The sequence below is a fragment of the Haliaeetus leucocephalus genome, unplaced genomic scaffold (assembly GCF_000737465.1).
Source record: "Haliaeetus leucocephalus isolate CR32 unplaced genomic scaffold, Haliaeetus_leucocephalus-4.0 Scaffold339, whole genome shotgun sequence".
NCBI lineage: Eukaryota > Metazoa > Chordata > Aves > Accipitriformes > Accipitridae > Haliaeetus > Haliaeetus leucocephalus.
The window spans coordinates 3,317,620-3,340,001 of record NW_010972775.1 but is presented as its reverse complement, the minus strand read 5'-3'; the positions used below and the strand labels follow the sequence as shown (position 1 = coordinate 3,340,001).

The 22,382-nt window shown below is 38.0% G+C and overlaps 1 protein-coding gene across 3 annotated transcripts in view; it reads right to left on the bottom strand.

Annotated features, from left to right (window-relative positions):
• SCAPER (S-phase cyclin A-associated protein in the ER) overlaps positions 1 to 22,382 on the bottom strand; it is a 170,718-nt gene that overhangs the window by 56,288 nt on the left and 92,048 nt on the right. For all 3 annotated transcript variants that reach the window (XM_010571658.1, XM_010571655.1, XM_010571656.1), the window contains exon 23: positions 20,853 to 20,979. In XM_010571658.1, coding sequence (XP_010569960.1) covers positions 20,853 to 20,979 — 127 coding nt within the window. The remainder of the gene's footprint in view (positions 1 to 20,852; positions 20,980 to 22,382) is intronic.

Sequence of the window (22,382 nt, the reverse complement as noted above, 5' to 3'; positions counted from 1 at the left end):
TGCAGCAAATCTTTAACCCATTTATTTATCATGTTGAACACCTTTGAAAAAAGCATTTCACTGCCAGTGCACAGGGGAGAGTATTCTTTAGAGCAGGAGTTCAAATTCTCAGGTGCTATTTTTCTCAAAGATCATATATACATATCAAATACTATATAGGTAATACAGCTGAATACCATATTTCCTGTAATGACATACTGCTACAGGGATTTTAATAAATTTAATCTTTATCTGTTGCCGTTATCTTTGTAGCTATACTTTATTGCTTTGTATACGATTTAAAGAATATAGACAATCTCTAGATGGGTACTTCCTCTTTTTTACAAACTTTTCCAAAAGGAAACAATCTCCAGGCTTGTTCCCTGATTTGTTCATTGTATGCATAAAATAGCTTAGGCAGATCACTTTAAAACACTGAGAACCATCATTACGTTGATAATACCTGGTTACATATTTCATGGAACCTGGACCCATAAGTTAAGCTGCTGATCTGGAAGAAAGCCTGACAGTGTCACCAGTCAGATGTTTTATTTTATCCTTAATCTTGGGAAGACAGAAATGTTGCCTGACAGATGCTGTTGAGGATACAAGTTGGTTAGCTGTTCTGTCTTCTCAAATTAATTGCCTGGAGTTTAAGAATCATGTTAAAAATCTGGATGTGATTTTTGGTAGTGCTTCAGTTATGGGAAACTACAGAGGCAAAGTTTGAAAATGTCACCTAGATGATTAGTGTAGTTTATCTCTTTGGCAACTCCAACTTACTACCCACCCAGGTCCTTTGTCTAATACACTGCTTGCAGCTTATTCAAAATGTAGCAGAATGAATGAATATTTTTAGCTCTGAGGTGCGACATTCACATCCAGCTTGTTTTGCATTCATTATGCTATGTTATCGGTTATAAATGGAAAGATTCAATTTAAATTAGTCTTGTATTTGTTCCCAGCTTTCTAGATTAACTTTTATTTATTCTAGCTGTCCTCTTTGAACTTCCACTTAGCTGAATTTTACACTTAACTACCTTCCTACCATTATTCTTACAGTTTGCAAATGACTGAGTTTTTGCTGGAGCAGGTCCAGTATTTTAGAACTTACTCACGCCCTTTTCCTTTCCTGCAAAATTGGTTTTATCTCCTACTGCTTAAAATAAAGCAAGTAAGATCTTCTTCTTCACTACTTTTAAGTTGCTAATTTTGTGTAACTTTATTGGCAGTTTGTATTTAATCATCTTGATTTTGTCAACGATGAGGATATTCTAGTTAATACAAAATCATTTCTTTCCCCCCCCTCCAGTGCTGCAAGCACTTGGCATGTGGGGAAAAAAAATGGGAAGTGCTCTATAAATACCATCATTATTAGTCCATAAAGAATGTATTATACTATAACAAACTAACAGAAAAAACTGCTAGTGACTCTGGCCATAAAATCTTTCTTTGAACAATCAGAAATGTAATTGAGCAAGATAGAGTATGATTTAGAAGGGAAACATTTTTCCCTATGAGACATTAATATGTAAACACAAAAGTATACATCTTTTTTTTTCAATCATGCAACTTTCTCTCCATAAGTTTCTTTCAAGCAAACATCTATATTCTATTTAAGTTCCAAGCTCCAGAAAAACTGTTCAGAGAAGTCAGATATTCAAAAAGAAAGCATGTTCCACAATTAATATGAACTGCATGTAGATTTTTAGACAGCCAAAAATTTACCTTCAAAGGAATAACTAGCCTCAAATGAATGGAAATCGGTGTGCCAACTCACCAAGCAGTTGAGATAATTAACCACTGATTTCCTACAGGCTAACTGATAAATATAATTTCTAGCAGTCAATTTTAGTCCAGTTAGCCCAATAAGTGTGCCTTAACTAAAGAGTTATTTTTGAGTTTCACTCATATATTCCTCCTTTACTTCCTCTCCCTCCCTTCCAACTCAGAAAAACTCCAAGCAACAACAAAAAAAGCCTCCTTAAGCACTCCCCAGTCGGGGACCTCTGATACAACACAGCAACTGCGCGTCCAGCGTGCAGTGTGACTGGGATCAATCTGCAGTAAGCACTGCCTCCCCTGCAATGCTTTCCCACCAGCCTCCTGATAGAGCCATAAGGAAGAGACAGCCAAACAGCGAATAAATAGTCCTGCCACAAATCAGACAGTATTATTTGAGCACCTTGGCTTACGGCCGCAGTTCTCAAACCTTCTCCTCTTCCTCCCCTGCTCCACCAGTGCTGCAGAGTGGTTCAGCACCCCCCTGCCAAAGCCTGGGGCCTTTCTAACATATCAATTTTCACTTCAGCTTAAAACTTCACAAGTCTAAGGAGAGATTCTCTTATTTCAAGCATGCATGTTCCTTGGTAATCAACATACACACACAACCAGTGTAGACAAATGTGCAGGAGGATTTCTGCATAAGATTGGCATGCCAGCATCGCAGCACACAAATGAGAAAGACATTTATGTGACACTGCTGATTTATTTGCTACAGCATATTTGTTAGTGCTACTCCAGTTTTAAATGTGCCAAGCACTTCCCATTTCTCACTTTCCCTATTTCTCATGGGAGATTATGCCACAACCTATTAGCTCTCGTGGCGAAGAAGTCTTTCCCGTCATTTAGACCAAATATGCCCTTTCTCTCTTTCATCCCATTACTCTGAGTTATATCCCGTTTTATTGCACTCGTTTTGTTTCTCCCCTTAGTAATTACTCCATTCTTGAAATCGTACACTGTTACATTTTCCTACTCAGCTTGTTTCTCAACTCTACATATTCACTGATGCTAAAGCCACCCTTTTCTTTTATTTTTTTCATGTAAATTTTTCATATTTGTCATTTTTTTCCAGAACTTTTCTCCATAAATACCTAGTAATGAAGTGTCCAAAAAGGAACCTCCCCCCACAGCCAGTCACCAGAGCTACACTGAAAGAAGCTATAATGTCTCCCTGTTCTGAGGGGAGATCTCCATGTGTCTGCTTAAAAAGAGTATTAATCTTTTGAAGCTGTTTGATTTCCTACATGCTCTCCTTCCACTTCAATCTGGAGCATCGCTTCTTTTCAGCATCACTTCTCTTATAGACAGACTTTTCTTCAGAGTGCCTGTTTCACTTTTGCCTAATGTTTTATTAAAGACAAGTATATTTTGCAAAATACAAATTTACATTTTAAAGAACTTCCTTTACTACTACAGTTTTCTATCAAGAAGAAGCGAGTTTGTAATTTCTCCCAGTTTTATACGATTTAGCTTTATGTCCTATTATTCTCCTCTCTAGATTACTCATAAAAATTAATCAGCATTTTGATGCTTAGCCATCAGGGAAATAAATCCCTAACTATGTGCATGGAAGAGAGAGGGGAAAAAACTTAAACGAAAGGAAGAAACAAATCAGCAGCAAAGTTGGGAAAGATACATGAGCACCGTAATTGTTCACCACGCTTACAAAGGTCTATAGAACTGCCACTTAGGCATTAGGAATACACTACTTTTGGCATGATATTTAATATATTTATCTCCAAGGATTCTTTTAAGATGGAGAACTCCAAGAGTTTTTAACCAATTTACTGAAAGGCAAGGTTGATTACCAAAGTAACTGCTGGTATACAGTGCTTGTGAACGACCTTGGTCACCACACAAGCGCCCTGCTATCAGGAATCCCAGGTTCAGGCACAGGTCCTTGAGCTTGGCCTTCGGTCAGTAGGGGTCATGGGAACTGAAGAGAAAACATGCCCTATCCACAAAGGAGCAGAAGAGTCGCTTGAATATTGCATTACTGATGTTTTCAGAGTGAATACTGTGACTGTGGTACTGGAGGAAACCGTGGAAAAAGGAATCATGCACAGGCAATTTCCTCAGCTATCCACAATACGAGACCTCAGGTAAGGAGATGAACTGTGTATAAAGAACAAACAGTATTAAATCTCTCCAATGCTGAAAAATATTGTCATTCCATCTCTGAAGTATAGCAGCCAAACAATACCAAAATACTTGAAAATATGTCTGAATTAATTCCTACTTGAGGTGAGTTTCAAATTTTGAAGCATTTAAATATTCATCTGAAGAAATCTTTCTTAAAGCATAAACACAGGGGAGCAGGCTATCTTATCCAATTTGTTTTTTTTCCAAAATTAACCTATATCCTTCAAAATATGATCCAAACTCACTTAATGTTCTATAGTGCTTTAGCTTTACATTAGCTGATACATATTAAAACATAATAAAAATTCAAAACAAGTAACACTGAGGCATGTGAGTTATTCAAAGCCCTTACTCACACAATGTTCTTATTTAAATTGGTCCTCATTCGAATCTGTGTCAGAATGAAAGACCCATTCAGGTAACTATGACTTACTCTGGTAGCACCAAGGCACTCAGTAGATCAGGTACCATGAGAGCATGAAAAATGACAGATCCTGTAGGGAGTAAGTATTAAATCCCTATTTGGAAGGAGTATAAACCCGTATGGCAATTTTTTGCTGCTTGAAAGAATCCTCCAGACTTCTAACTTAGTCTCCCAAATTACTTAGCTAGATGTTTATGAAACCCATTTCATAATTTCACTATAGAAACAGTTCTTTGAGTGGCTGCATATTTAGATTGGGAAGGTTATTCAGCAAAGGCAATCAATATAATGGGATTCATGTTTGTTGAACAGAAGAAAATATACATACATCTGGTTTTCAAACAGTGTGTGAAAATTTGACTTGCTCATACGTATTTTCAGAAATTCACAACTACTTCAAATAACATTGTTAAACAATTTGATTTCTACGTACAAAAGGATTTCAAAGCTCTGAAGTTACCTGGTCATGCAGGAGAGCAAGGACAAATGAACATGTAGGCAAAAATTATTATTACTGTCATCTATGCATTTCTTAACAGAGAGAAGAAGAGGCAGAAAAACCTTGGGGATGCCACCTAGATATGTCTTAACCATTACAAAAACAGTAACAGAGACACACTCTTCAGAACAGCAGATGTAGCACTCAAAATCAATACAAGAAAAAAAACTCATTTTTCTTTATCCCTCTCAAGTCTGTATCATTGTGAAATACAGTGGTCTTGTTTGCACAGGAGGAAAGCCAAACAGCTGATGTGATATTAAGTATGTATTCTTAATCTTTGGACCATTATAAATTTGTCATTTAGAGCATACAGCAACTAATTTCAGCAGAACTGTGCATGAACCAAGTAACTTTAGCAAAGAGTGTGTGTACACTAATGTATGTGCGGCAAAGTAAACACAAATAACAATAAACGAATCAAGTAACCATTTTATGGATTAATTACGAACTAAACATTTTAAGAAATATAAAATTAATCCCTTTTTTTTTCAGTTATGACAAACAATCAAGAAAGCTCCCTGCACACTGGGCTAGCGTGGCTGACTTACTTACCTACCTGTTACAACACCTTAATGGATTTGAATTCCCCTTCTCTCCTCTCCTATGACTTGAGTGACAACTGACTAATAGGATTACAGGCTCCGTTCCAATAATACGGCTCAGCTACATGCCAGCAAAAAATGACAGCCTAAACCTGAATTACATGGCCTGGGAATCCATCCAATTATTAACTAAAGTAACTGTTATTACCTAACCTAATCAAAGGAGAAGCAGCTGTTAATCTTTGGTGGCCTTCAGTGTAGTAGCGGTCAGACTGGATGAACTGTCTTTGTACTTGACTCCTCTACAGACAATAATTATGTCCTTTGTGATCAAGAAGGAAGGGCTTCATAACCTTTCAGACAGAGGCAGCAGATGGGGAACAACTGTTTGTATGTTCATTAACAAGATAGGGTGGATTTTATCAGAGATTGGCATCTGTGGCACCTTCAGAAGCTCCACTTACCCAATGATACAAGTATGTTTGGCAAACTCGAAAATTAGCAGACTAAACAGAAAGTTCAAAATAATGTTTCCATCTCATTATCTGACATTTGGTACAGGAAAATACACACAGCTAAAAAAAAAGTCATTTACACATAAATGTCTCATCATACATAACATGGTCAGCAAAGAAATACTTGAAAAGGCCAATTGACCTGTGCTGTTACTTTGCTAGGTCTTTTTTAACTCATTAAAGTAGTCAGATAATATAGAATGTATTCTTCTGAAATAAAACCAACTTAGGGGAAAAACCTGTGATTTATTTTAAAAAGTCATTTGGTAATACAATGTAACACAGAGTGAAATAAGGTGAGCGTCAATTAGTAACAGCGTTTGGCTTCTGCATACAACACTCCAGGACAGAACCCAGACCAAAACCACTGTCCTGCAGTGTCGCTCCCCTTTACACAGGGCATTTGGCAAACTGGAAGATTTGTAAAACAAGATACAAGGTCAGAGAAACCTGTCTCACCATGAGACACTACAGAAGTACAATTTAGTTTATGCTGGAAAAAGTAAAAATATGATGGAATCACAGTGTGGAAGTACCTGAACGGGAAGAAGATTTCTGATAATGCACAGTAACAGCTAATATTTGGAAGCTGAAACTAGATGAGTTCAGGTAAGAATAAAATGATTTTTTTTCAATGCCAAGAGTAATTAATGATGAGCATAATATACTTAGGATATAGTCGACTCTCAATCATTTTAAGTTTTTAAATCAAACCTGATTATCTCCTAGAAAAATATGATCCTAGTTAAATCATAATTTATTAATTTGGTGCAAGAGTTATTGGGTGAAATCCAATGTCCTGGACCAAAGTACTCACTTCCATACATTTCTCCTGTTAAAGTATTATTATTAGTTAATAAGTAGAGCAGAATCAGAAATAATGCAGAGCTTTAACAGCTGAAATGATTTAATGACAGCTTTACCGTCTCTGTTCTATGCAACTTTAGCACCTCACATATTGACTACTTGAAATCTTTTTAAACTAACTTAAACGGTCCGGTGTAAACCCTCCCTCTAAGACAAACCTCCACAATCAATATCTTTATGTAGATTAAAAAAGAGTATTTTCCTTCATCAGCCAAAGAAACACTTTCTGCTCGTCCTGCCTACTATGTCCAAATAAGAAGCTGATCTGGAAAGCCTGTTTGAACAGACCTCAAGAACTAAAACTGTTCAGAAAAAAAAGTATTTCTGAATGAATCCCACATACTTTGAAACATTCTGACTTCTGTTTCTGAAAGAACACACTGAACTTATGCAACTCTATTCTACACTTGTTAAACTGTTCACTGAAGGAAGAAATAATAACTAATTAGTAAAATATAGTTGAAATCCATCTTAAGAATTTTCTTCTTTCCTTTTATCTAGTGTTTGAAGATTCTATCTAAAATGCCAGGGGCTAAGAAATGCAGTTCAAAGCTGCCTTAGAAAAACAAACCAGACAACCCTTGGCTGGCTCCTCCTTCCCTCCCTTCCCCCCCTTTAAATAAATACACAAGTATCTCTACATGCACATAACAAAACCACAGATACGTTTGTGACTGTAGAAAATATACACTCTGATTAGTCCTCCAGACATAAAACTTTACACAGTAAAAATCACTGTAGACTATACCAAAAGAGTATTTTCTATTAAAATAGACAATTTGTTCCCTGTAATACTTCTCCCTAGTGAAAACAGTATTATAGTAATACCCCGTTCCATCTGAAAAATCTCAAACTGGTATACAAACATGAGTGACTTCACCCACAATAGAATTTCAAGCGCTGAACATCAATGGGAAACTAGTTTAGGATTAAAACGTGAGCCAGAATCGGCTCAGTAGCCTTTGCACACCATTGGAGGGAGATATTAATTCACATTAAGGACGTACCTATCAGTATCAGTTAGACAAGTGTACTCTTCACTGGGTAAAAAACTGGCTGGCTGGACGAGCCCAGAGGGTTGTGGTGGAGTTAAATCCAGTTGGCGGCTGGTCACAAGTGGTGCTCCACAGGGCTCAGTACTGGGGCCAGTTCTGTTTAATATCTTTATTAGTGATACGGACGAGGGGATCAAGTGCACCCTCAGTAAGTTTGCGGATGACACCAAGCTGGGAGGGAATGTTGATCTGTTCGAGGGTAAGAAGGCTCTACAGAGGGATCTGGACAGGCTGGATCAATGGTCCAAGGCCAACTGTATGAGGTTCAACAAGGCCAAGTGCCGGGTCCTGCACTTCGGTCACAACAACCCCATGCAGCGCTACAGGCTTGGGGAAGAGGAGCTGGAAAGCTGCCCAGTGGAAAAGGACCTGGGGGTGCTGGTCGACAGCCACCTGAATATGAGCCAGCAGTGTGCCCAGGTGGCCAAGAAGGCCAACAGCATCCTGGCCTGTATCAGAAATAGTGTGGCCAGCAGGAGCAGGGAGGTGATTGTCCCCCTGTACTCAGCACTGGTGAGGCCGCACCTCGAGTACTGTGTTCAGTTTTGGGCCCCTCACTGCAGGAAAGACACTGAGGTGCTGGAGAGTGTCCAGAGAAGGGCAACCAAGTTGGTGAGGGGCCTGGAGCACAAGTCTTACAAGGAGCGCCTAAGGGAACTGGGGCTGTTCAGCCCAGAGAAAAGGAGGCTGAGGGGAGACCTTATCGCTCTCTACAGCTACCTGAAGGGGGGTTGTAGTGAGGTGGGTGCTGGTCTCTTCTGTCAGGTGGCTGGAGATAGGACGAGAGGAAATGGCCTCAAGTTGAGGCAAGGGAGATTTAGGTTAGATATTAGGAAAAATTTTTTTACTGAGAGGGTTGTCAGACATTGGAATAGGCTGCCCAGGGAAGTGGTTGAGTCACCATCCCTGGAGGTATTCAAAAAGCGCATAGACAAGGTACTCCAGAACATGGTTTAATGGGCATGGATGATGGTTGGACTCGATGATCTTGAAGGTCTTTTCCAACCTAAATGATTCTATGACTCTAAATACTCATGCTGTTCTCTTCATTTTTTGGGACTGGCTGAAGGGTGGAGCCAGGCCTTGGCAGAAGTCAGACCAACCCTGGAGCTAGCTACTTTAATGCATATAATCAGGCACAGGCCCTGAAGGAGGTTTGCCACCTCCTTCAGCTCTTCTCTCTGCAGCTGTCCCTCGGGGCTTGGGGCGCTTAGGTAGTGCTTTGAGGCCAGGAAGCTGGAATGTGCAGTACAGCTGCTTTTCTTCTATTATAGAAGCATGATGATCTTGAAGGTCTTTTCCAGCCTAAATGATTCTATGATGTATTTCTATCAACTCCTCCCTCGTGCATTGCTTACGTGTTAGAGCACCCAAGTTCTTTAGATAATGCTTTCAAGACAACAGAAAGGAGGGCTTGAGAAATGCTCCTTCGCACCTTATCCCGCAAAGTGCAAATTCTGAGGCCTTAAAGCTGATTCTGAAGCCTTCAAGATAAGGCAGCTCCTCTGATTTCTGTGTTTACACTCCACACAGACTAATCTCCATGGCTTCATCGAGGAGAGGATGATTACCCAGCATCTGAGATGGTAGGTAGGTAAATGGGCCTTATCTTGCAGAAGCAGTTTCACTCCCTGCATGATGTTCAGTACTTGCACACTCCCCTGTAGAGCTCAGCCTCTAGCATCTAAGCCATTTGGATAATATTGTTTTTTCACTTTAATAGCTAAGGTATACTAACTGCAACCTCACGTATATTTACCATAAAGGAAGACAAATATCTAAGTACAACAAAAAGAAAGGATGAAAAAGAAAGCAGTTGATACATGACACAAATGGAACAATGAAAATTAGGCTTAATTTTTTAATTAAATGAAAAATAAAAAAAGAAGAGGCATTTACTATTATACTCTCTGAAAGTACATTATTGACAAGCGACTTAAAATTGGTCCAGGCCTAGGGACAATACCACTGCTAAGAAATTTGATTCTTAAGCCTGTCCTGTAAACAGTAAATGTCACGTGCTCACAAATGTAACTTCTGTCTATGCACATCATATACTTTATTCATTCTTCTGTTTTCAAACTTCTGCCCATATTGTAAGATAAACCATATTCGATAGGGCCCTTACTGAATCACTGTATTACCTTATTGAATAAGATGAACCTTATTTACACGATCTCCTTCCAAGTTCTGCAGTATCTTTTCAGTTCAATAGTAAAATCAGAAAGGCACTCTATTAACACTTCTGTTGACAAGGACAGGACCTTCACAATCCTGTTTGTGAAGTTTCAAGAGTCAGTGAAAGCCATATGGGAAAGACAGGTAAAGGTAAACTAGTGAATTACATGTTATCTGTTTAGCTGCTTTCACTCTTGCTAAGTAGCATAACAAGAAACAGCCAACATTGCTTGGAAAAATAAGAATTGTCCTTATAGATATTGCAAAAGACAACACTGAGTATTGCAACGCTTGTGATTATTAAAAATAAATGTTTAGTCTATTTATAAATAACAGGGCATCTAGTAAGTGCATCAATTAAAGGAGGAAAGCAAGGATAAAGGCTTAAGTCTCTAATACCAGGAACAACTGCTCCTAGATTCTCCATACATCGCTCCATTAGCTAAGACCAATTCGACTTTTTCTGAATAATCTCATAAACAGAAGTTCCCAAGCAAGTATATAAAAAGCACAGTTACAGGATCTTGTCCCTTCTCTCAGCAGTTTATTGGACAAGAAACTGTCCACTAAGTAGGAAAGTTGCAGATCTCTTGCAACACTGAATCTTAAATCCCTATGGCTGATATTATAATATTGAAAGCTTTCAGCCACTAGAAAGCAGCACTGATTTCACCTGAACTTAAACTATGAAAACCAGTGCAATCAAGCGAAACTAAAGATATTAAAATTATGTTGGAGAAGACATACAGGGACAGAACAGATGGTTGTTTAAAGACCTGTAGTGCAGTCAAGAGCACTTGAATTCTAAACACAGCTTTCACACTGATTGCTTTGGGTACTCTCTTGTAACCTCTCGGACTATTTGCCCATTACCCATCCACAGGACAGCAACAAAGGACTGCAGGGCAGATTAATAATGTGGGTTTGTGAAGCACTGCAAACATGAGAACAGACAACAAAGACTTCTAGGTGGTATGTTCTTAAGTCAGAAGGGATTGTCTCAAATCAGATATAGAATTTAAAAAATACCTTCAAGAAAATATATGTATAGATATATCATCAGACTAAATGAACTAAAACCTTCACTTTTTTAGAAGCTACAGTAACCATTACTTTATCATGATCTCTAAACTGGCTTCTGCTTACTAGCAGAAACATGACTGCGTAGGCCATTTTCTCATCATAGAGAAATCAATGCCTGTACTTTAATGATATTAAAACATATCTCATCTTGTAAATGCTTAGTGAAGAAACTGTGCATACCTTGAAATGTATATATAGCAATTATATCCATTCTGATATGATGTATTAGTTCTAAACTGATGTAGAAGGGAAAAAAAGCCTTATCTGGCAGCAAAAGGCCACAAATAGTACAGCATAAGGGCATTGGAAATTAATATTTAATTGCATCCCACAGAACCAGAAATCAACACAGCGGTTTTCAACTACACCCATTGTGCACATTAAATAATCTTGGAATAAGTTCACTGCAGCGGTTCTCTGTGAACTGAACTTGCCTCTTAATACCATTTCCAGCAAACAAGTTAAATATTCTGTGGCTGACCTCTAGTAAGAAGTTCCTATTTACATGTTCAGCTTGAGAAAAAGGTTAATCCACAGATGACAGAAACTCTGGGCAAACGAATTACTGATAATATAAAGCTGCCTTGTCCAACCTGCAACACACAACACACACCTGACCTATTGACTTCTTCCTGGCAGTGACAGGGAAAGGCTGTGTGGGTAGAAAATGCTGTCCAAAGAGCTCCTCCTGTGTTTGCACATAGCCTGCTCTTTGAAGTCACAGCCAGTGTGCTATTAGTGTCAAATCCACTGCCAGAGTTGATCAGATCAGGTGATGTTTCTACTACTAGTAGCTTGGACCATATGCAGTTAAGGTGGTAGATACAATACCCCATACTCCAGCTTTGAACACTGCTGAACCTTCTTCAAACCATGTTTTAGTGGCACTGTGCATTATTGGCGCTCAGTGCTGAACATGTATACATTAAAAATCCCTAATCTCCCAGTTAAAGGGTTTGAAGTGAATTGATTTCGAGGAGGGTTACTTACACCTCATATTTTCCATCAATTATATCTGCTTTATCAGTTCCTGAGTTCATGCTCTGAACTCAGGTTCTGTACTTTTGTAAGAACAGGTAAGACTTGATTAACACTTCCAACAAAGGAAGCATAAATACAGAATTCCCTATGTTACCTTCTGTGTTAGCAAATTCATTAGATTTTTGGTGGTAAAATACAGAGTTCCAAGGGCCTGAATTCTAGTTTTAGCTGGCAAAACAGACTTATTTTTAACTTTTGCAATTCAACACACTTCATAAAGTTTGGATTTTTACTTTCAATCGTTTTTACACTATTATAATTCAGCTTTACGTTTAATTACTGACTTCGCTTCGTGTGACTTCACTGTAGCTCTGGAACTGGCTACTGCAGGAGTATCCAAAGTTGAAAAATTAATGGGTGGATAAAAAAATTAATCCATTCTTTGTATAGAAATACATCATATGTCTAGCTAAAATGAACCTTAAAGTTGTAACTTCTGATTATCTATAAAAAATAAAGAGTAGCAATTACTCTCATAAAGAACAAAAAACATAAAGATGAAAGCACAGTTAAGATAGTGTGTGAGAGTTTATTTTATTTTTTAAACACTTTGGCCACAAAATGCCCACTGCCCAATATAGAAGGCGGCTTTTTGGTGTAAACCAGCGCAATATATATCAAAATCTTCACATGGCTAAGAGCCAAAAGTCACGTATCACATATATAAGAGAAAGGCAGTAGGTCACAACATGACAGTACCAATGACTCTGCAGGGACCCACTGCACCATTGCAAGGGTGAAGGTGGAAAGGGTGCAGGACTGATGTGGGGCTTGGGGGCCTTTGCCATGAATTTGCCTTGCCAGCTGCTGCCAGAGGTCAGCCCTGCTGCTGGCCCCGTGACACTCCTGCCACCACAGCCAAGCTGAACTGCTGCTTAAGCACTAGAGAGCAGCCACCCCGATCTGCGCTGCAGATTAGCATAAAATGTAAGTAGCACAAACAACAGTGGCTCGCTCATAAATATGCCTATTTAACTGCGGGCATGTGGTGCCTTTTTTTTTTTTTTTTAAATTAATACTGTGCATGTGTGTACTTCTATTTTTTCCTATAGAAGACACTGTATGATTGCACATTTAAGTAATGTTAATTATCCTTGACAGGATACCGATTACCTACTTAAATCGGATATATCCTAACACACCAAAACCAGGAGACATACTGCTGTACGAAGCTCAGTAGGAAAAAAAAACTGTGTAATTTCTAAACACATTGGCACGTGAAGTGCCACAGAACTGGCTGAACCTGATGTCAGAAAGACGAAGGCATACTCCAGTAGAAGTATTCAAATTGAATAAAACTGGGGCCAGTTTGTCCAATACAAAAATCAACAATATTTTAAAGCCTGTTCTGAAAATAGCCATAACTAAACACAGAACTTTGAGAATTAACATGCAAATTAGTTTAGCACGTAATACCTTTGGCCTCAGGAGTCATATCAGTATTAACCAAATTTAAATCTTATATAAGTGTTTTTCTTCCAAAACCAAAATTTGACTTCTAAATAGATTTATTATTTCTAAGGATTAAAAGGACATGCTATTGTTTCTGCCAGTAGTTTCATCTAGTGGAGAAATGGGAGATATTAAGTAAACAAGAAAACAGAAGTGGGCTGCATCACAGAAATCACCCTTTGAAAATACAAACACCTGTCAATCACAAAAGTGCCTATAAAAGTTTGGCATCTTGACCAAGCTTTTCATTACTATAATATTGCTTAAATGTAAATGTTAAATAACTTTTTAAAGCTTCAGACTGAGAAATCAATTATTTGTGAGGCTATTTAAAATAATTGGTTGAGTGTGTTAAATAATATACAGATAAGATTTGTATACATGCATACACACATGGGCACAAGATCATAAAATACAGACAATGTGGCTCTAATTTGGGTAAAGCCACTAGTCCATGACTTAGGTAAATTCACTAAAACAGTAATTTTCTCCCTTTTTCATACTAAACCAGAAAAAGCATCATGTAAGAGGGTGACAGATAAACTGACACCTCCTGTGATTTCCCCAGCCCTCAATGAATTCATGTATCAGACTTTATGCTGGGTTTTTCTTCTAGAAGTGTAGATATCCTTAACACTTTAACTACTGACTGTAGCTTGCCTACAGAAATGCTTTGCTACTGCAATTCGATTCACAACTCCCAAACTTATCCGTTGTTGTCTTCCTCTCCTCCATCTCTTCCTTTTCCTACATAAAAAAAAACTAAAATATTTTTTGTGTGGGGGGTGGTGAAAATCATCACAGTTTTTTTTAGGACCACAGATTTTTGCCACCGTCTTATTCTCAGCTGACCTTTCAATGCTCGAAACACAAAAATTATTAATTTTTAAAACATTACTGTATCACTGCTCTGCCTGTGAACATTCCTGCTTTCTTCAGAGATACTGATCAACCTTACCTCTAAGGAGTCTAGCTGATTAACAGAAGTTAAACTTGGATCGATTGCTTTTAGCCAAAATTTAGGTTTAAAATTTGCTGCCTCTAATTAACATTTGACAGTTTTCTTCAGTTATGAAATAGAAGCCACAAACCTCAAGCTATGGCCAGTGTGCTTTAAAGCTAGTCTGACTTTTCCATGACATCATCTAGCATAAAATACACTGCCTACTTATGTCACTCTTGCTTAGCTTACAAATTCAAACTTTCTTCAAGAGTTTGATATCAAATTACAGTATCTTGTCTAATACTCATTCAAAACAACAAAATTATGCAGAGTAGTAACGCCATATCCAGTTCAAATATAATCAAAAGCAAGACAAGGAAAGCTTAAAGACAGCTGGTCCAGAATTCTGACCTTCTGAAAAATAAAGCCCAGCCATTAAATTCAGTGCCTTTCAATCCTCTCTTTTTCATGGCTACACTACTTCGCTGCACTAGAAATATGCAGCTACCTTGGATGCTCAAGCCAGCTTCAAAAATTTTTGCAGCACCAGAATCAAATGCGTAAGAGTTTGTGAATCACAAATCCCACTGTATTCTTAAATATACTTAAATAAGTAAGAATGCTGAGTATTTATAGCAGGGTATTTGATTCTAAAATCTATTTTGTCTGTATATACATGTCATATATATATTTATATACACATACACACACAGATATATACACACACAGGGCAATTTTAAATCTCTGTAGAGACTTTTGAAGAAATTTATCATGAACAGGACAAAAGTTTACACGTGTTCCATTTTACATGGCATTTGTTACATACCTCAGATCTTGGGCAGTTTTTAACTTGTTTCAATTTCTGATGATTCAGAAATTGTGTTATTGGAGAAAAAAAAAGAAAAATCAGGCATAGATAGCCATACAATTCAGTGTGCCTTCCAAAAACTGGCCTATTAATCTTCACACTGGCTATGGTCACCACACCCAATGGGCCTGACAGTTTAGAGAATAAAACATAAATACCAGGCCTGACTGTGTTAAAGCCAACCATTTCTGACAGTCTTTACAATGGGATAAACACTGTCTGTCTACAGTCCCCATGTATTTGAAAGCTACAACAAACACTTTACTGAAATGTAAATAGCTGACATTACAACTGCTGAAGCAGGAGGCTGAAAAATCTATCTAAAAATCACAAAACCAAAACCATTGCCTGACACAAAACAAACCATTAATGGTCACCAAGAGAGCACATTTTAGAGGTCATAAGCATTGAGATCCTTTTTTTAAAAAAGTATTAAAACACTGCAATCAATTAATAGCTCGGATTCACACATTTTTCAGTTACAAAATGACACCTTTCTAAGGAAGAATATTTTTTCCCCTGAAATCTGTTTACAGTAAGAATATTATTCTGAATTAGTAATAAAAATAAGTATCTTGAAACTGAGCCTTATAAAAAGCAGCTACTTTTAGATTTGTATGAGGTAAACTGGTAAGCAACTACAAGCGTCATGGCCCAATTTATTAAAAGTCTCCTCTTCTATTCTTCTGGTTCCATTTTACTTCCACGCTTTAACTACTTAATTTGCACTCACTGTTATTTACTGAGATTTTTACAGCACCTAAAGAGCCTGAAGGAGATTAGGGACACAGCTATCTTCAAAACTGTACAAAATCATAGTAAGTGTTATGAACATCAGAACCAGTGAACTCTTGTTTGTTAGTGCTTTGTGCCTTGTGATGGACACATGAGCTTCAGCTGTAATATTTGCTTAGGCTGGCACATTTATAAAACCTCTATCCTTCCCCTGTGGCTGCAGCCCTCTCCTCAGGAGCACATCTGTAAGATCTTCTGTCAAATCACTCAGTTGAAGGAATCTTATACGTTGTGTTGTGATGAAGAACTTTTTCAAACTAGTGGTCTGATAAGAAACATCATATAAAAATAATGCCAGTTAAGTAGATTACCTGCTGCATTTGGATTCCAAAAATCATGAGGTTCCCTCACGATCATACTGAGCCTCTATGTCATACTCCCAGTCAGAAGAATGGGAGACACATTAAGAGCTTGTCTAGATGTCACGTGTAAGTCTTGTACAAATTTAACTGAAGTGATTTAACTGCAGTGTTTTAGCTGCAGCTGAGGCAGGTGAAAAGGCTACTGCCCTCAGCTGCGTGTCACCGTCCTCCTTATTGAAGGTAGCATCCTGTCACATTGCTCAGAATAACGGTGTCTGTCATCTCTGTCTAGCCCAGACCTAGCAAAAATCACCCAGAATACTTTAAACATTTAGAAGTAGGACTTTTAAAACCTGGACCCCCCAAAAAACCCTAAAAACAAATTTGAGGAAGAACTTTAGGGAAGTGATGTTCTGTCAGCAAGTCTAGGGATGACCATATGAGAGGCAGTAACCTCTGACCCAGGTCAGGTTCACAGCCTTAGAAATACATGTACTTCAGTCAGCATAACCTCTGAAGTCTATATGCAGTAGACAACGGTCTTGTTTTTTTTAATCGGTAAACCTCACCTCTATACATTGAGGGAAATACATGATATAAGCATAAGCAACTTAAAACTGTATCTGTAGTCACACTAACAGGATATACAGCTTTAAATATACTGGTTTGTGAAAGTGTTCCCTATACAGGACATTTCTGTATAAGTGCTCAAGTCAAACTTGAGCAGTCAATCCAGGATTCCTTGCACATCTGAAACATACTGCTGCCCTTGGTAATGGATGTGTAAAATTAGGCCCATCAAAGAATGAACATGTATAAAATCAAAAGAACTGTGGCAGAAAAACTGCTTTAGCCCTGCAGTTTTAAACATCAGCTCTGCTTTCTTTGAGAGGGGACACGAGTTTTAGCATCAAAAGCCCATTCACAGGAGATCTTCGTCTGAGTGTTATCAGATCTTACTAAGAGCTTGAAGAGTCCCATATGACAATCTGTCAACATCAGGCCAGGGCTTTTTGGTAATGTTTGCATGCATTTTGCTGTTGTGTGTGTTTATTTTTTTAATATACTTTAAAACAAAGTGGAGATGAAAGTGAATACAACTTCCTTCCAGGATTTCTGCCAGAAAGGATGGCAGACTATGCACAAAACCCAAGGACTACCTTCCAATAATCTAGAGCACACCCAAACCAGCACCCTAGCAGTACATGTTGTAGATACACCTTGGGGACAGCACACCAGGTGTATACAACACCATCTGGATTTGTGCCTCCTGCTTGACGTTACTAGCAGAAGCAAGGACACATGACCTGAGGCGTACAAATCTACTTAGAACTGGAATGACATTGTGGTTCATGACTTTATAGCACCTTTTATGTTTATTTAATTAAAATACATGTGGACCACCGGCTGTAAGCATTAATGGCCATACTCCTTGTCAGATCCTCAAAACCCGCACTTCAACTTGCTTATTTACAAATACTTTTCTGGCATAGAGTGCAATACTTCTAGCGATTGTAGAGCTTCATCCAAGTAAGCCAATGTTAACCTATCAAGAACTGTCTGGAGATCTAACAACCACTTGAAGAAAAGCAAAGCAACTCCTGTTTAATTTATTAGCACTCAAATCATGCGCTGGATTCAAAGTGAAAGTTGTAGATTTTGCTGTGTTGCATGTGGAACAGGCAGCAGCCTATGAATTCTGTATTAATGAGAAGCAGGTAATGTGCTACAATAAACAGACAGGACTCCAAAACATGCAGTGGTTAAGATGTATCTTTGCCTGAGAGACAGATTTCTCAAATTTGAGTAGCTAGAGGATATGCCAATATAAAAACCTTTTAGTTTACATTAAACAAATTCTTCTTGCTGTATTGGTGAAATCACTTGGCCCCAAGTGCAGAATCTGGTTATGGCCAGCAGACCAGGAAGGCATGCAAAACAAAAGAGAGTATGACTACAATAATCATGCAGGCATGCCTCATCCTAGAATGTTCTCACATTATAAAAGCAGCTCAGAAGTGAGAAAAAGCCTTATTCATCACTATGAAACATAACAGATGAAGACTAAGTCCAAAAAGGAATTGTTAGTCTGATTCCATTCTACCTGAAGGCAAAAGCCAGTGAGACAGGGCTGCCAATCTTTCATACGTGGCTTTTTTTGTGATTCCAGTTTGCATAAATAATACAATCCTGCTCTTTAATGCTGTTTTAGTACAGTCATGGAGTTTCTGATGAGCTGAACAACCCTTCTGTTGAGAAATTTAATTGTATTTATTTTTCTTATTTACTGTTATCAACAGCAGCTCCGCATTTTATTTCATTGTTTGCAAAACAAATCTTTATTTCCCTGGTGAGACTGTATAAGTACATTTTTCATTCAGTGTAAACTATTAACAAAAGAAAAATCCAATGTTTCACAGTATGACTGAAAAGAGGTTTTTTTGGATCATGAGGTTTTTATTTTATAATTTTATTTTGTAATACTTTTGCATGACTACTACTGAGCCTGAAGAATTTCTAGTAAGTGGCAAGGATCTATTGTAGTGAACTCTGTCCTCCCTCAGGGCAATTCTTTATTCAACCCAGGCCATTAGCAAGGGTAAACCAATGTTATCAGCTCACACACACTGACAGCTTGTGTGGTTCCCACTCCCTCATTCCTCCCCCCACATCATGGTATATTTTTATGCTCTCCAGGGAAATTCAATTAACAGTGTCAGTCTCCTCCTCTCAGTCGATGACTGACACCATCAAGGTTCTTTTCACCGCCCATTGACATGCAAGATGTGTCTGCTGATTTCTTGACTCGCAAGTTAACAAGAGAATTACTATCCACTTCTATAAATGACTACGTATGATCTGTGCCATAAACACAGTGACAGCTATTGAAATCAATCTTTCTTGACCTTATTGATTAGGACACTTGGATATAGTAATACTTCTCCAGTGGTAATGTTTTGGGGGTAAAACCCCAAATCAACAACAAAATAATGCATGCCTATTAATACTATCAAATGTATCTTTTCATTTCCCCCTGCAGACTCAACAAGCAGAAAATGTTGCGAACAATTAATGATTAACATTTAGCTGCAATTCACGTCTCATGTAAAAAAAAAAAAAAAAAATCTCAGAAAACATGAGAGGATGGATACACCACCACTTTCCAAAACCAGTTTCCAATAATTATTTAGATAAATTTCAAAATAGATACATCTTTTTATAGTCTTCATGCAACAACTTGATTTCTGTATTTTGAAATAAATAGCAAATTATTTTTTCAATAATTAATGCAAACACTGCAAAATTTGAAAATGTCACAACTCTTTCAAAAACACTATTAAACTTGGTCAGCAGCTCAAAGTAACTATGAGAATACACATCAGAACCCTATGCATCCCAGGCAGCTTTTGGTATTCAAAAACATACGCTCTCAGCAATTGTGTTCCACATTGACTAAGCCGTGAAAAGCATCAAGCAGAGCTCTCATCTTCACAGACACCAACTCTGAACCACAATTATGCAACCCTCCTCAGATTTCATTAACTTGATTTCTCTCAGAACTAATTTTCATGATTTCTTGATATGAAAGACAAGTATTTTCTAATGGTTAGAGAGAACAGAACACAGTGTTCCAGTTGAAAACTCAAACACCGTGGTCCTAATAGAGCAAAAATAATGCATTACAAGACACAAAACACTGTGGCAGCAGACTGGATATGATGCAACAGTAAAAAAGATGCAAATGCTATGCTATAAATTAAAAAAATCCAACATTTACCATAAACCAAAACATGCTCTACAAACATAGCACTTCGAAAAAATTAAAAACATAGAAATATCCCGTATTTATGCACATTATACCTTCATCCTCCACCAAAGACCCACTGGCTTTGTTGTACTCTAGGAAAACGCAACAGATTTGTGCTCCTTCAAAACTCAGCCATAACACCACGATATGGTGGCTGTGACAGCAAAGCTGGCTCCAGTTCTTTCCTGTTCTCTGCTAATTGTTTTGGCCCCTTATTGTAAAAGTTGTTTGTGGGTATGCACTATAAACTAGATGACTGAAATGGCCCAGGTTAAAAACAATCCCAAGGAAAATACAGTGCAAGTACAGCTTGTCATTATCCAGATGATCTAATATCAGTCAAGCGTGTTTTCAGCACTTCTGCAAAACTGCCTATATAAAACCCGATGTCTAAATAAAAGCATCCACTGCTGCAACCACCACAGGGAAGTGTAACAGCAGACACTGCTTGTTACACAGAAGTCACGTATTCATCGACACGTTTGAAACATTCCCAAATCCAAACTAATGACATTTGAGGGAAACACAGTTTATAGGTTAATCATAAGTTACATAGGAACAGACACAATACCTCTTTTTCCAGAATACGAGAGATCTCTCCCAAAGTCCTGTCCAGAGCAGAAACCTTGTTGTTCCCCAGCGAACAGCTATCCTGCATTTGGAGGTGCTTTAAAAGGTCTTTTGCTAATCGCTGTAACCTTCAACATTAAACAGAAAACAAAGAGCAGTTAAAGCAAAAACTCTCCTGATCACGTAAACTTCCATCTTTGTAATGAAAGTCTGCTAACTGAATTTCAATAAAGCGATCATGAAAATCTGTGTAAAAGTATTATCATCATCTATACCAAACAGCGTGTAAAATATGCAATACAGCAAGGAGATATAGTCAGCTTAGAGTGTCTATGACATTTCACAATCTACTTTTTCAGGGAAATGGCATAGAAATAGTGTGAACAGTACAGCCCTAAAGGTACTTCTTTATTAGCTACATGTTTGTTTCTGTTGTTAAATATTGTCAATTTCCCTATTCTCCCTCCACAATTTATCCTGCTAGTTTTTGCAATCTTCATTTTCAACATGGTTTCATCCTACTTTTCTTCCAACATTCAATCCTTTCTGCCCACTTAGCCAAGTAGTTCACTCTTGAGACGAGTAAGGGAAATAGAACAGCAGACTACTTGTCTAATTTCTTATAGGCATCATAAAATAAATAGCTCTTTAGGGTTATTTGAATAAGTGAAAAGTAGTGACTTTGCAGACTACCTCAGGAAGGGCATTTTATTAATGAGGGTCAGTAATGAAGCCAAAATGCGGTGCTGGGAGAGATGTAGACACACATGGGTTAGGATTCATTTCCATTTTACACATCTACATCTGGGCCATTCACCTGTGCTCTCCTGCTAGGCAGCAAGGAGAAATATGCAGTTCCAAGGCACCATTCATCTCATCCTAAGGTCTAAAACAAAGCAGTCAAAACACACTCATGGTTTATCCTTCTTTGCCTTGAATGTGAAGTCAGCAATTAGCTCAGATGTAGACTTCTACATCTGTAGACGCATTAAGGCAGATGACACAAATGCTAAACAGAGTCCCTTAACTGGAGATTGACGAAGTAGGGAGGAAGTATCATTCAGTACTTGCTAGGTATTTGTCAGCCGTTGCCTTAATGTCTGCTACTGGCTGCTCTTAATGACAGGCTCAGCTTTTGGTGAACCTTTGGTTTGATCTATTGAGCAATTTGTACCAGAAGTGGGACAAAGCTGGTAATTGAGCAGGATGCATGGGAGAAATACTGTTGCGATTAGTAACAAACGTAGCTCTACAGGAAGGAAAAGAGAGGGGAAGGGTATCAAAATTGGAGATCATCAGTGTAAAAGGGCCAGAAAGCATTCACAAAGTGACCACAGAGTAATGGCAAAGAGAAAATTACATTAACTAGTCTCCAAGAGATGAGAAATGAAATGGAATGGCTGGGGAATGTACCACAGTAGTCACATGCATTAAAAAAAAAAAAATAAAAAAATCAGAACATTTATTTGGGGCAAGAATAGAGAGTTTCCACTTAATCAACAGGAAACAGGTATTCTGTAACTTTTCTTTG